This window comes from Acyrthosiphon pisum, chromosome A1 (genome assembly GCF_005508785.2).
Source record: "Acyrthosiphon pisum isolate AL4f chromosome A1, pea_aphid_22Mar2018_4r6ur, whole genome shotgun sequence".
Taxonomy (NCBI): domain Eukaryota; kingdom Metazoa; phylum Arthropoda; class Insecta; order Hemiptera; family Aphididae; genus Acyrthosiphon; species Acyrthosiphon pisum.
Window position 1 is genome coordinate 54,491,717 of NC_042494.1, and position 14,472 is coordinate 54,506,188.

Sequence of the window (14,472 nt, forward strand, 5' to 3'; positions counted from 1 at the left end):
GTATCTTATACCTGTACGTTAAAAAAAAATTTAGTAACCCGCTTATTTATACAATAGTGCTATCGAATAACGATGTATGCAAAAAAAAAACTTGGTTTTCAACAGCTGCGCTAAATTCGTCACGCACCCGCCACGATTATATTATATTATATATTATTATACTATATATAAAATTATGTACGCCGTACGACCGTCGAGTTCCGGGTAAATCTTTTACAATATACTTCAACAGCCGTGTATTATCCGTATTTACGATCACGTTTCGTTTTGTACATAATAATATATAGGTACCTACGGTATTATTAAACTTAAATATACAAGTATGCATGGAAAACTGAACGGCGGCCGAACAGGCTTCTATATATTACAATAATTGAATAATATATTAATATATATTATATCATGCAGTGATATTATAGTACACATTTGCAAAACCGTTCGTGTAGCCACGGGGCTCTAGGAGCTTATAACACACCCCCTCCCATCTTCCCACGAAGAATGGATTTTTATTAAGTCTCTGGTTCAAATTTGATAAAATGTATAGATAAAAGGTCATCCAGTTATATTATGTGGCGACTGCAGGTTGTATAATAATGTGCAATACGACAACAACAATATACCTATTATATTTCCGTAGCAAAACCGCATGATTTGAATTAAATTATAAAACTTCAAATAAATTAAATGTATTATAATATGTTTAATGACGTATATGATAATATGGACGTGCCTACTGATATATGTTCACTTAGACCATATTATAATTAGGTCGACGGTTAAAAAATAACCGTTTAGCAAAATGATGCCCCATGATAGGTAATGCGATGAATCGCGTCGAAGAAAACATCCAAATCCGATCGGCTGGGTGTGTAAAAATTGAAGGACACCACAAAACGAAAAATTCCAGCTACATTTAGGTACATACAGTGCACAAAGGGAGGCAATAGCACCAGTCGAAGACGTTCCGATGCTGCGGTGCGTTACGGTTTGTGGCGGCGGCATCGTGCGTATTATTTATACTATGTATAATGTGTTGTTGTATATATATATAATATATAAGTCTAATGTGTTTATATTATGTATAAATATAATATGCGTGTTGTGAGTGTGTGTGTGTATTATACTTTTTCTTCGTTTCGTTTCGTCGCCGCTGCCGCCGGCACGACGAAGTTTGGCAGGTTGGTCGTCGTCGTATATATACTCATAATAGAGGACACTGTATGTGTACCTTTTATAATATTATATTTACTTGCCGAGTCGTTGACCCCTCCACCGCCGCGGACGACACTGGGTAAAACACCGTCGCCCGCCCCCGCCGTTACCTATATAGGTACAAACCATTAACCCGTTTTATTATTATCGTATAATATAGACGACGACTACGACGACTGATATTACTATATAGCATTATACTATATAGCTGCATCACATTGTTGTCGAGTACCTCAGCCCCTGCCCCCGCGTATAATATTATACTTAGTTGTGACGCATGCGTGTCCCGATAATATAATAATATATGTCATAAAACTGTTGTATAATATAATAAAAATAACTGTATCTGCAGATTTATAGATTATTGTTATTTTTATTATTATTATTATATTATTCAGTACCTACTTACTTCTTGTGAATGACGCATGGACGCTTATTTTTTGCCGTTTTGTTTTTGAAACTCGAATCTACTTATAAAATATTATTATTATTTTCTTCAACGCCGTCAAATTCCTACGTAAAATATTATTATGTTTAGTTATAGTACGTCAAGTCATCATACAACGTACGCGGAATCACAAATTATTGCACGCCGCAGCAGTCGTGTCACGCAGTGTTCTCGAAATCGTGTTCGGCGTAGTCAAAAGGATTTCGGGGGCCGTCTCGAGTACCACCCCCAACCCACCGCCTAAAAGCTATACTCACGGTATATACCTAAAGTGAACTGCTGCAGTGTAATATGATATGACGCGCGTGGATATTATAATATAATCTAGAAAAGGACGTGCGGGGCTGTAATGATAGCTCATCATAATACTTAGCTACGAATTTTCAAAAAATTTCAAACGACGCAACCCCCCTATATTAGTTATATTTTACTATTACCCGGGCTGTATAGTTATAATAATATTTCTACTTAAAACGCTCCGAAAACACTGCATACCTACCTACATTTTGTTTAAAGAATTTTTTTTTGTTGCTATATAAGATCTACAAAATTATTGCAGCAAAAAAGTGTTCAAAAACTAAAATATATATATATTTATGTTAATTTTTAATAATTGTTGTGGACAAATTGTTGCTATACCATAAAATTATTTCTCTTGTGACACCCATATAATATGTGTAATATAATATATACGAGAGTCTCATATTTTTTCATATAGATGACGAGTGTGGCGTCTAATACGTTGCGGGAGGGCACTCATATTTTTCCAGACAGTTGATCGAATTTTTCAATCGTTATTATCAACAACGATATTATATTATATTATTATGCTGGGTCATATAAAATATAACAGCGATCGTCATAATAACTATATTAGGTAGTATTGGTAGGAACCTATATCGTATGTGAATTTAGGTACCTACATATTTTGCATACAAAATTATATTTTGTAATTATCCGTTTAATTCAATAACATTTTATATTTATCTTAAACCGTGCAATTCTGCACGGTATAAGGAACCTAAACGTTGTTAAAATAATATATTATACAAACTGCAGTTATCACAGGTCACTGCATAATTTATATAATTTGTAGTATCTATACCTATATATATATATATATATTTATACGTATGATTTGAGCTTACGAGTTCAAAACATCAATTTCTCATCGGATGTGGATGGGGACTTAAGGTCAGGTATTGACCTGAAGTCTCCCCTAGAGTCATACCGGGGTATGCGCCGGTACTGTGCAATATAACAAATATTACATGTATGTGTGTGTGACACAAAATATATTTATTTATTTTTATTGATCCCAAAAAAAAACCCGGCATCTGTGGCCATTGCCTATTAGTTCTAGTTAGGGCACAATATATTTTACAGTTACTTGTATTTACAATTATTAAAATATACTTATATGAATAGAATTAAATTAAAGGTAGGTAATCAGTAGGATGACATTATTATTGAAAGACTAATATTCTATTAGTGACTAAGATCATCTAATGATATAGGTTTTCATCATTTTTATATTGTGTTGTACAGATCTGTTGTTTTTAAGGTTTTTTCGTCATCCTGGTGCTGCCCTTGGTTTCTGGTCCCAATGTAGTGTCAAGGATCGTTTCCGATATTTTGTCGACTTCGCTCGAAATATATATTGTCTTCATCGATACTATGAATGTGCATCGTAATGGAATTATTATATGATATTGTCTATCCCGTGTTTTGATTAACATTTTTTTGTGGTTGACGCCATTGCGAAAACCCTTCGGCGCCGATGCAGTCGTTGTTTTTTCAGTTTCGCGCGAAAAACATAATAAATAATAATACTTCCGTCGATAAATTTACTGTCGTTATATTGTATAATATATTATAATATATATTCTCTTAGTCAAAATTAACGTGTCGAATAAAGTATGATAATATTTGAACACCGACGATGCCCTCTGCAAACTGAGATATAGGAAATATTATATTATATTAGATATAATATTATAATGTTATACATAGATTTACGATATAAGAATCTATCGAAAATTCGGTGAAAACTTGGATACTGAGCTAGCTGCGATACGTTTTCGTTACATTGAGTTTGTCATATTATACAAAAAATATATAATATATATTGATATTTTTGTTATTAATATTTATTGTGATTTTGCTTAGGTATAAGTAAGACGTGATGGTATAATATAGATAGTATACTATATCGTCAATATCTATTCTCTTCAAGATGAAATATTTATATACAAATATATAAAAGAACTAATAGCGTATATGCGAAGTATTCCATTCCGGTTAAGGGTTTTACAATTGAAGACTAAAACACATATGAAAGGCCAACAAAATCTTCCACTAAGTGAACTTGAAATTTTGAGTGACAGTGCGGGGGTTGATGGTTACCACAACCCTTCACCCCCATGGTTTGCGGCTGTTCTTCATACGCCTCGTAAGCAGACTTTGTCTCGCGAGAAGCGCTTCCGGCGACAACGTCTAACACGACAGTCCCAATCCGCCGACAGCCAGGTTTCGTGTTACATTATAACATGTTATACATCATCTCTCTCGGTGACTAAAGAGAAGATAATTATTATTATGTGTTATACTATAATAACCTGGCGTGGGTGACAGACTCCCCCCCACCGTTACTGAGTATACGTCCATTGTGCAATGCGTATGTTATAGCGGATTTTTTTATAACGAATTGATTATTATGTACAGTTTTCAGTCAATTTTTTTTTGCATATTTTCAGACATTTTATTATTATACCCATATATTTAGATTTCCGCTATGTTTTATAACACTTAAACTGTTTACTATTTTTATTTTAAAAAGTATACCTCTAAAAATATACTAACAATTGAAAATTGTTGAAATAAAATAAAAGTTTTAAAAACATTCTTCTACTTTTGCAGATTATTATCGTTGCATGTTTTGCATGATACAAATAATTATTTAAATTGGCAAAAATCATAGTAAATTCTTATAGCATTTCTTCATGATGCCCCTGTATATGTTGCTATACTTATTAGTTTATCAAATTTCATTTAGACTTATAGGTACACATTGATGGTGATGATATTTTATGAGTTTCACAAAACACAATACATTATAATATCATACATTTTTGATATTTTCAATAACGATATGACATATAGAACGCTAGACTTAGTACAAACAATAAAACAATTTAGAAAACTAAAATTTGTTATTCTGTGCAACTTCAGCGTATACATTTCTCTTCGAGTGAAGTATTGTGAACTTGGTGTTCGAGTTGAATAAAATATACAAGGTCATCCAAATATCGCGCTATAATTTATCTAACCATTACAGTTATTATTCTCAAGTATAATTTATTCTATCAGTCAAATGTTCATATTTTCCGTCATGAATATTATTAAAATATTGGATAATGTCAACACATAGCTATGTTAAATGATATTAATATAGCTAATGCATTATGTTATATTAGATATAATCATATTCAAATAAATCAGACAATTTATTTTTTTTCACTTTACGAACACATAATATGACAACTGCAACTTGTAAAAGTACACTGCATAGAAATTTCAGAAACAAAAATTACCCACGGTTCACTTGCTAATATAGAAATGTTTACATTATCCATAACATACCTATATTTACGAATGGTATAGTCGTGTATATAGGATATTGTATCACAGATGATGTTTGACGTGATAAAATACCATTTCAATGCACCAAACGTTCGAGATACACGCGCCACCTGTCGCCACCCCATACACTTTATATGCTAGTATATGTACCAAAAGTATATTATCCACGTAGAACCATTTTACCGTTGGTACTGACGATTCAACTGGGTATCGTATATAATATAATATGTATCAATTTATATTATATATACGCTAATTATATCATATAGTAAAATATGTCCAATGAATTACAACATTTCTGCGCCACTCGTGGTATAGGTAAACGCGCGTACCATATATTCATCTAATAACATATACTGCCTCCATACTGCAATATAACACTTCATATTATATTACATTGTGTAGCATATATAAATGTCTAAATATTATATATTATTGTCGTGTGATCCTGGATCAGCGAATAATAATAGCATAGCGTTGCCCGTTTGGAAATCGTCGTCGGTAGACGAAACGAGAATCGCGAACGTCGTTAAAAAAAAATGGTGCTGACTGGGCGCCCAGTTGTCGCTCAACAGGTCCGCAGCCGCTGGCGGTTTTCGAAATCAATAATAGACGCCACCGCGTGTTTCACGGGCAACCGCACTCCATTACACTACGTCCGAAACGTTTTATTTCTCAACCCCTTTCTTGTTGGGATTCGTTTTTTCCCCTCTAATCACCAATAAAAATATATATATTTAATTATTAATTATCTTATCGTCTTATTGGTTTATATCTATACGCTGCAATTTTATACATAACTCGCTTCCGTATTATTGTTCCTGCTGAAAATATCCTTCAAATTTTTATTATTTTGTTAATAATTGTCGAAAGTAATTCAAAGAATTATTACCCTTGAAAGAAGCCAAGCCCGTGGAGAGGATCCCAACATTTACATAATATACAGATGTAAATACTATAAATATATGATGTGGCGTTCAAAAATATATATCTTAGTCTGTATAATATTATCGTTTTGAAAATGTAGGTGTGCAAATTTAATTTCTAAGACTTATTGTTTATTAACCATATTATATGCATTGATCAGTTCGATAACTGCATAGGTTTCATCTACACATATTGTCTCCGTCTTAATTGCTTAACGCATAATAATAGTACATTAATTTACGTTCAGGATAGGTAATCTATTTTACTCTGTTAAATTCAACATTGAACTACCTATTATACAATTTAAAGGTAAAAAATGAAGATATTTTTATTTTAAAGCAACTTGTATGAGCAAAAAAAAAATGTCCGTACCTGAGCGTATACATATTAGAGTCTTAAATATTGGATCAATTTACTGTATTATTAACTGGCTGAGTTAAATAGATTATTCTGAATGTTAAATTTGCCATGTCGTGGGCTTGTAAGATTACGAAGGTAGCCCTATTGATGGCGCTTAAGCGGGGAGGGGCGGCTATATTACGGTAGACCTAACAATATGTTCTGTACGAATACCTTTATAAGTCAATTTTATTTTTGGTTTTATGTCTATAAATTAGGTTTCTATTCAATTTCGTTTTGTGTCAATCCTATACTGTAGCTACCGTTAGAAAAGTAAAAATGTTGCTGGACAGACTATGATTTATGCAATTATTGTATTACGCATCGGTAGGCATACTGCGCGATCGACAATACCTGCAACGTGTGACAAATTAAATACCTACATTATAGACAGCGTTCCGCGTGGTGTTTAATGTTTAATCGGCCGAACCAAATCCCCATGATGGGTCTGTTGTTATTCGAGAATCATGATTTTTTCTTTTGTAAACTGCACACTGAACACAATGCATTGTCAAATCAGTCTTTACAAAAAAATAATATGGATTTTTTTAGTCTGACGATAATATTATATAGAGTAGTATACATCTGTCACGGCTGCAGCAGCCGTATTGTGAACTTTTTATTTAAATGGACGCGAACACCTATAACGTAATATAAATTGCAGTCCGGTCGGGAAGTACGCGTTAATAATTAATTCATCTTCTGAAATAATTTTAGAGTGAACTGTTCGCATAGTGAAAAAAACACTTCGTACTATATACTTATACAGTATACACCTAGTAGGTACCTAGTTTATTTATAGTCAATCCATTTTTCATGCGTCCTCGTTGTACATGTACCATAACACTTCAACTATACCACCGCACATTTCCTCCCCATTGCCACGGCTCGTATTGTCTCGATGTTTATTACGAGTTCCACCTACGATGGTATTTTTGTTTAAATATATTATCATTTTAATCAAATATTTCTTGTCCAAGTATATAGTGAAGAAACTTTTATTGAAGAATCAATAATTCCGACGAAAAAAATTGTTGTTTCTCAAAATAATTTTAATAACTGGGTCACGAATGTCGTCGAGAACGTCCCTAGTTTTAAATAATATTGAAATTATACAAATATTATACAAATTGAATACTATACAATATATTATACATTCGATTTTGTTTTTAAATCCAGAGAAATAAAAAAATATTTCATACTAACGTATTTTTTTTTAAATTACCTTCTTTGTATAAGTATCCTGTAAATAGTTTCGCTGTATGTATTATATGTATTTATTAGATTTATAGGCTAATCACTGACACGATCGCACATTCGCACACATACTAATTAGTTTGATCTGGATTAGGGAATAATTTTATACGTATGTATACAACACTATACATAATATATAAATATATATATATGATATTGCAAAAAATAATATAATAAAACGTATGCTTTACACATATATTATATAGGTTTTTTTGTCCTTCACCCTTGTTATGTGTTTTGTTCGAGTAATCGGATCCTTTAGTAAATCCAATAAAGCTTCTTCCCGTTCCGTAGACGAAACAACGGGGTGGTAAATAATACTTGTGCCCGCAAATATATATTATTTTATCATATAGTATATCGCAACGATATAATAATAATATAATAACGAATGGTATTGCATATAGTACCTATACCTATAACGTGCGGTTGTCTTTATTGTATTATAATATTATATACTTAGTTGGATTTTTTTTTGTTTCACAGGTGTATTGGAGATGAGCGCTGCGACCGAAAGTGGTATCCGGTTGAGCGGACATACTCTAGACAAGGCGACCAAGGCCAAAGTCACCCTTGAGAATTACTACAGCAATCTGATCGCTCAGCACATTGAACGGAAACAGAGGTACAGTACACTTACGCTTATACGTATTTTCATTGATTTTTTTTTTTTTTGTACGCGTTATGTCCATATGATATATTTGTAGATCTTAGGTATGTCTAGAACATACTTATAATAATATATTCTATATATTCTGATGACAACGCCTTTTATATATTATTATTTATGACTATCGTATAAGTATATTAGAATTCTATTTTATTATTTTTATATTGATCTGAACTAATGTAACAAATTTAAAAATACTTTGTAATCATACTTAAACCACATTAAATTAAAAGCTCGTAGGGAAAAATGACGTCACTGTAATGAAAAAACCTTTCTTTTTTTTGATAAAAATTCTAACTGAGCTTTTAGAGTTAATTACAATAATATTACATTGATTAATCTATTCTAACGTCTGTCAAATGAAATATGAATAACACACATTGATACATTATACACATCTTTATAGTACGATTTATCTTGTTATTAGTTCCTTCCCCAACACTTTTAAGCAATACCTACTAATTTTTATAAATAATTTTTAATAGGCACTATACCTATTTAAACATGCAATATTATTAAATAAATTAAATCTTTTAAAACACTTTGAATGCCAACAATACAATTGGCTATAAAATCACCGTTTTCAGAATGTTCTATATTGTTTAATTTTAATGTTAGAAACTTAATTATTAGTGACGCATTATAAAATAAAATATTCAAAACCTACTATAGTATATAATATAATATAATATAATATTAACATGCTATTTACTAGTATAAATATTACAATTTAAACCGCACCAATCACCTTAAACTATATTGGCTGATAAGCATGACTTATAGAAATCGAAAGGTCACATCTCAATTTATCTAAACGTATTACTTTTAAATATTATAACTATCAAATATAATGTGTGAAATTAAATAACGGAAAACAAAACATAAATTTAAAAAATGTTGAACGTATTAAGAGTATATCATTTATTTTAATCATAGAAAGTGCACATGTGCACAAAAGTTGTTTTAAAATAAAACATTGTTATTTAGACTAAGCTCTAAATAATTAATTATTGACCACCAGTGTCAATATCCACGAAGGTTAGGTTTTTTTTTAGGAATGAAAAACGTTAAGCTAACCATACGCATTTCTATCAGTATTATCATTATTAGATCAATAAATTATAAGTTTTTAGAGAATATAATAAATTAATAACTTTTTATAACTGATAAGATTTTTTTTGTCGATCATTACAATTTGATATCTTTGAACATTATCTCGTAATTTTAAATTCTGAGCGGAGCGATTAATGTATTTTTCTTTTTGTGTGTGTTCTCACAATAAATAGTCGAAATAACGCTTCGATTTTCAACTTTAGTATCTTGTTTGATTGGAAAGTGAATCTAGTTGGTGCATTTTGAAGGTAAAAGTTTTTAAAGGTTTTCGACAAAATTGATTTTGGTTTTTGATATAATTCTAAAACAAATGACCGTAGAATGTAGATACATGCAATTTTCACTATATTAGCATTTTCTCTACACGATTGAAAATATTTTGACTTGCTTTGACATGTTTACGGACATACTCTGTTTCCAGTTTTTCTTTTTTTTCTTTAAATATTGATAAAATTGTATTCGTTGGGTCAAAAGCTTAACAATTTATTTTATAAGTTTGACTTTTGATAACATTTATAAAATTTGAAATTTAAAAATAATTTTGTAGTTAAAAAATTAAAAAATGTTCAGCTTTTATAGCTAAGGATTGAAAATTTAAAATAAGATTCCACGTAATTAGGTTATTCTGTAACCAAAATATCTCAAAAATATAAAATATCCATACCGACAAACCGCCTCCGCTCAGAATCGTTTTTCGTAAGCCATGATATTTTATCATTGGATTAAAATTTAACACCATCCATTACAGTGACCCACTTGCCCACCTTTTCAATTTGTATACCTATATTGTTTTGTATGTTAATAATAATTACTCATCAAATACTTATGATTTTTATATATAAATTATGGATATCATACAAAAAGTCCTTCTATTTGGTAGGTACTCTGTATTTAGGATAATGTCTAGAACCCCATTTTAAAATTAAATAAAATTATACATAATTTTTATTATTATGTACTTTTCTAAGCTTATATCTTATTAGTGCAATATAGAAAATGAGTTTCTACCTATCACTCAACAATAATTGCTGGATATATATTATATAGTATATTAATTATTGTCAATATTTTAATTTGCCCTGAAAACGTGAATTAATACACGTTCGAAAGTTAGTTGACCAAATTGCATTACGTATCATGAAAACATAAACATATGTAGGTATGATAAGGTCAAACGTCAATGGTTGGTATGATAAGCGCTTTGATATACTATACAAACGATTTGTTTTCGTTTTAATATTAAAATATTATATAATAGTATGATCAATCGAATTTAAAGTGAAAATTTAAATTTACATAAAATATTATTAAATTCATGCCAGTTGATAGTAAATTGTTGAATCAATAATTGTATTTAAATAATATTTAATTATATGGAGGTATTCTGAAATTGAAATACTTTTGTCGCGTTATTTGTACGAATGTATATTTATTTAAATCAATTTAAGTAGTTATGTATACTGTGTGATTCGTAGTAAAAAAATAAATTATATTTCTTTAGTTCTCATATAGTACTTAGGTACTATATAATAGTAGTAAAAAAAAAAAACGAATACGATTTAAGTTGATATTTTAAAATATCTCACTACAATATGCTCCTTGCGATCATCATTATAGATGTTATCATCATTGTAAACAAAAATAACACTAACAAAGCAGGCCTAAAATAATTCAATAACAGCGAAACACAACGATAATACCAGTAGGGAGCGGGGTACAGTAAAATCAAATCAGCCGGATCTCTTTATAAAGCCGTAAGTCGAACATATAAAAGCGTATCTGCTAAAGCAATAACGTCATCTTCACGAGAGATAACGCAACTGCAAAAAATATTTCATAAAGAATTACTATACCCAACAGAGGCTGTTTTTTTTTTGTTATAATAATAATATAAACGTATATTATATACACAGAGTTATTTGCCAAGCATACTCATCCCCATGTTTCCTATAATAATGAATTTATTAAAATATTATTTTTAGGATATTATAAGTATACTCAACTATACTTATATAAAGATCATATTTTCAAATTCTTAGATTCAATAAAAATTACTTCTTTTAAATTAAGGCAGATCAATTTTTTTAATGTAGATGTAAATCGAAAATAGATTAACTATTGTTTCTAAATTACCTATTAGACTTTATGTACTAAGGATATTTTAATCCATAGTAAAAAAATTAAAAAATATTTAATAGCTATAATGATTCTAAACTTTTATACTAATTACTAATTAATATTAATTTTATGATTTTAAAAATTGTCATACTATAAAAAGTATATCTACTGAATATTACAACTGTTTTATAATTGTTTTAACACTATTATTAAGTAATTAAATCATTATATTAAGAGCTTAATAACACATTTTAAATTCCGATATTAAAAAAAATGCATTCCCTGTCGTATATTATATTATACTGCTTTACTTATATATTGGATGATACTGTTTTATGTATTATTTTAACATAACTATGTTTATGGGGTAGATACACGTTTTTTGTTTCTGACCGATATTTCGTAAGATGTTCGTTGTCATGATTTCGTATTAAAAAAAAACATATTTATGATTCTTAGATTTTTCTTCGAGAAAAAATATCGAGTAGCGTGCTATGGTTTTTTTTTGTTTCTACGATAATTATGTTATATTTTAAATAAAAGAAATATTAATTTTCTCTTAATACAATAATGAAAACAAACAACAACTACTAAACTTCTTAACGACCACAAAACTTATCTTTCATTGCTTGCCAATTGTTTTTTGTGTACTCGTTCTTAAAATAATGTATTAACAATTTTTTTGTCCTTACGTGAAACTGTTGTACGCTTTTTTCTGAAACGTAGCCAAAGTTTAACCTCACAGTCGTCGGTATAGCTATTATATATTATTGTCAGAAGAATTTGTTTTTTTCAATACCATTTACCAAATGAAACTCCTATAATTGCTGTTCAATTATTCTCTTGAAACTTTTGGTTGTAAAAACGTTGTTAGCAAATAACTCATTTCTACAGTTTACAAAAACTATATGCTTTTCCATATACATATATGCCACATATTATATAGAATAATATATATCATATTGTGTACCTATATTATATTTGCATTTATATATCATATTGTGTACCTATATTATATTTGCATTTATATAAAAAAAAATCAATGTTTTATAACAACTTAAAAATACTCACGTCGTCGACAATCCAGATAACAGCTAGGCATGTCAAAATTATCCAGTTTTTTATAATATTATTATCATTTGAATTTCTTAAAAAATTTCAAAACGTCCTTACCCTACATTATATCGAGTTTAGTACATTTTCTGAATAAAATTTTATGTTTTATTTTACCTATTCAATGATATTCTGCAGTGGAGGGGGTTGGCGTTAGGTTAGGTTATTTTTTATTATAATATTTGGCTAAACAAAAAAGTAATTTAATTTTTACAAATTCGATCCCCCCTCCCTTCGGGTGACTTCTGGATCCGCTACTGATATCCTACCTGTGATAAATTTCTAATATAGGTGCTCAGAAAAAGTGCTTCGTAAAACTTTTAGAACTAATCTTTTTCAAACTGAAATAAACCACACCTATCGTTCTAGTTGAACCAATAGTATACCTAAATTATTATTTCTTCCGCTCTGAATCCAAAAAGTGTATTGATATATATATTCATATATCTCACTGTTAAAACAAATTAAAAAACTGCTGTCGAACGAGAAAAAAACAACATGTAATATTATGTAGTAGAAGGCTGAGGAGACTCGAAATGGCCATCCGGACTTTGTAAGGATTCAAGTGAATTCTGGGCTCCTCAGTCCTCTTCCCGCCCCCGCCGCGCCCACCCATCCAATCAACGCATAAATGCAGCTATCCGTCACGTTCAGGTACCTTCACCTTATTATATATATATATATTCAAATAATATGTATATCGTTCGTGTACATAGTTAGTATAATATTGTATAACTTTACATTATGTGGCGTGTAATACACATGAATGTACGTATTCAATTATTATACATATAACCATCGTCGTCGTCACATCCGTTTCGCGAACGTGCCGCGTGCCGGGTATATATGATGATCGCGGTATACCTATATACACCTGCAAGAGCCAAATCGAAAACCATCAGAAATCCCCAAAACGGCGATGTAAGGTTAATGTAGTAAACCATCGAACCGGAAATTGTATAAATTCACGTTGTATATAGTTCGAATAATAATATAATACCTACCTAGGTATATATATGTGTAGCAGTTATATGAGCTTGTACTTTATACGATGAAACAATATTACTATGACTTGATCACTGTAGGTAATATAACTATATTTAGTATTATAATATTATATGACTTTAATCAGAGTTAATCCTTGAAGATTGAACTACGCGTTTTACTTGCTACACATTCTTTAATGTAGGTAGATACGCTATATTATAATATATTATGTATTATTAAACAATACAAACGCATACGTTATGTATATTTTTCGGAACTTTTTATTTCTCATTCATTTAATATCATATCATGTCATTATGTATACATAATGTATTTTTATTTTATTTTTTGGTTAGTATTAAAAAACGGTCTGTGGTCAATCGTGAACCGCATTAAAAAAAAAAAACTTAATATCACTGCTGGAACGTTCTATTTATATAAAGGCTCACATTGTCGTCGTACCAGTAATATATATGTACCTAATGTATTATAGCGGTTATTATGAGTATGCAATAACTCACCAGAGATCTGTGGTTTTGAATGCTGACGTTGTGTACAACTTGAGCTTTTGGCTTAAAAAACACAT

At 30.1% G+C, this 14,472-nt stretch overlaps 1 protein-coding gene across 7 annotated transcripts in view; it reads left to right on the forward strand.

Annotated features, from left to right (window-relative positions):
• The window catches only part of LOC100163056 (serine/threonine-protein kinase tricorner), a 147,747-nt gene that overhangs the window by 118,602 nt on the left and 14,673 nt on the right, over positions 1-14,472 (forward strand). For all 7 annotated transcript variants that reach the window (XM_029487287.1, XM_029487289.1, XM_029487288.1 and 4 more), the window contains one exon: positions 8,372-8,510. In XM_029487287.1, the coding sequence (XP_029343147.1) occupies positions 8,372-8,510 (139 nt within the window). The remainder of the gene's footprint in view (positions 1-8,371; positions 8,511-14,472) is intronic.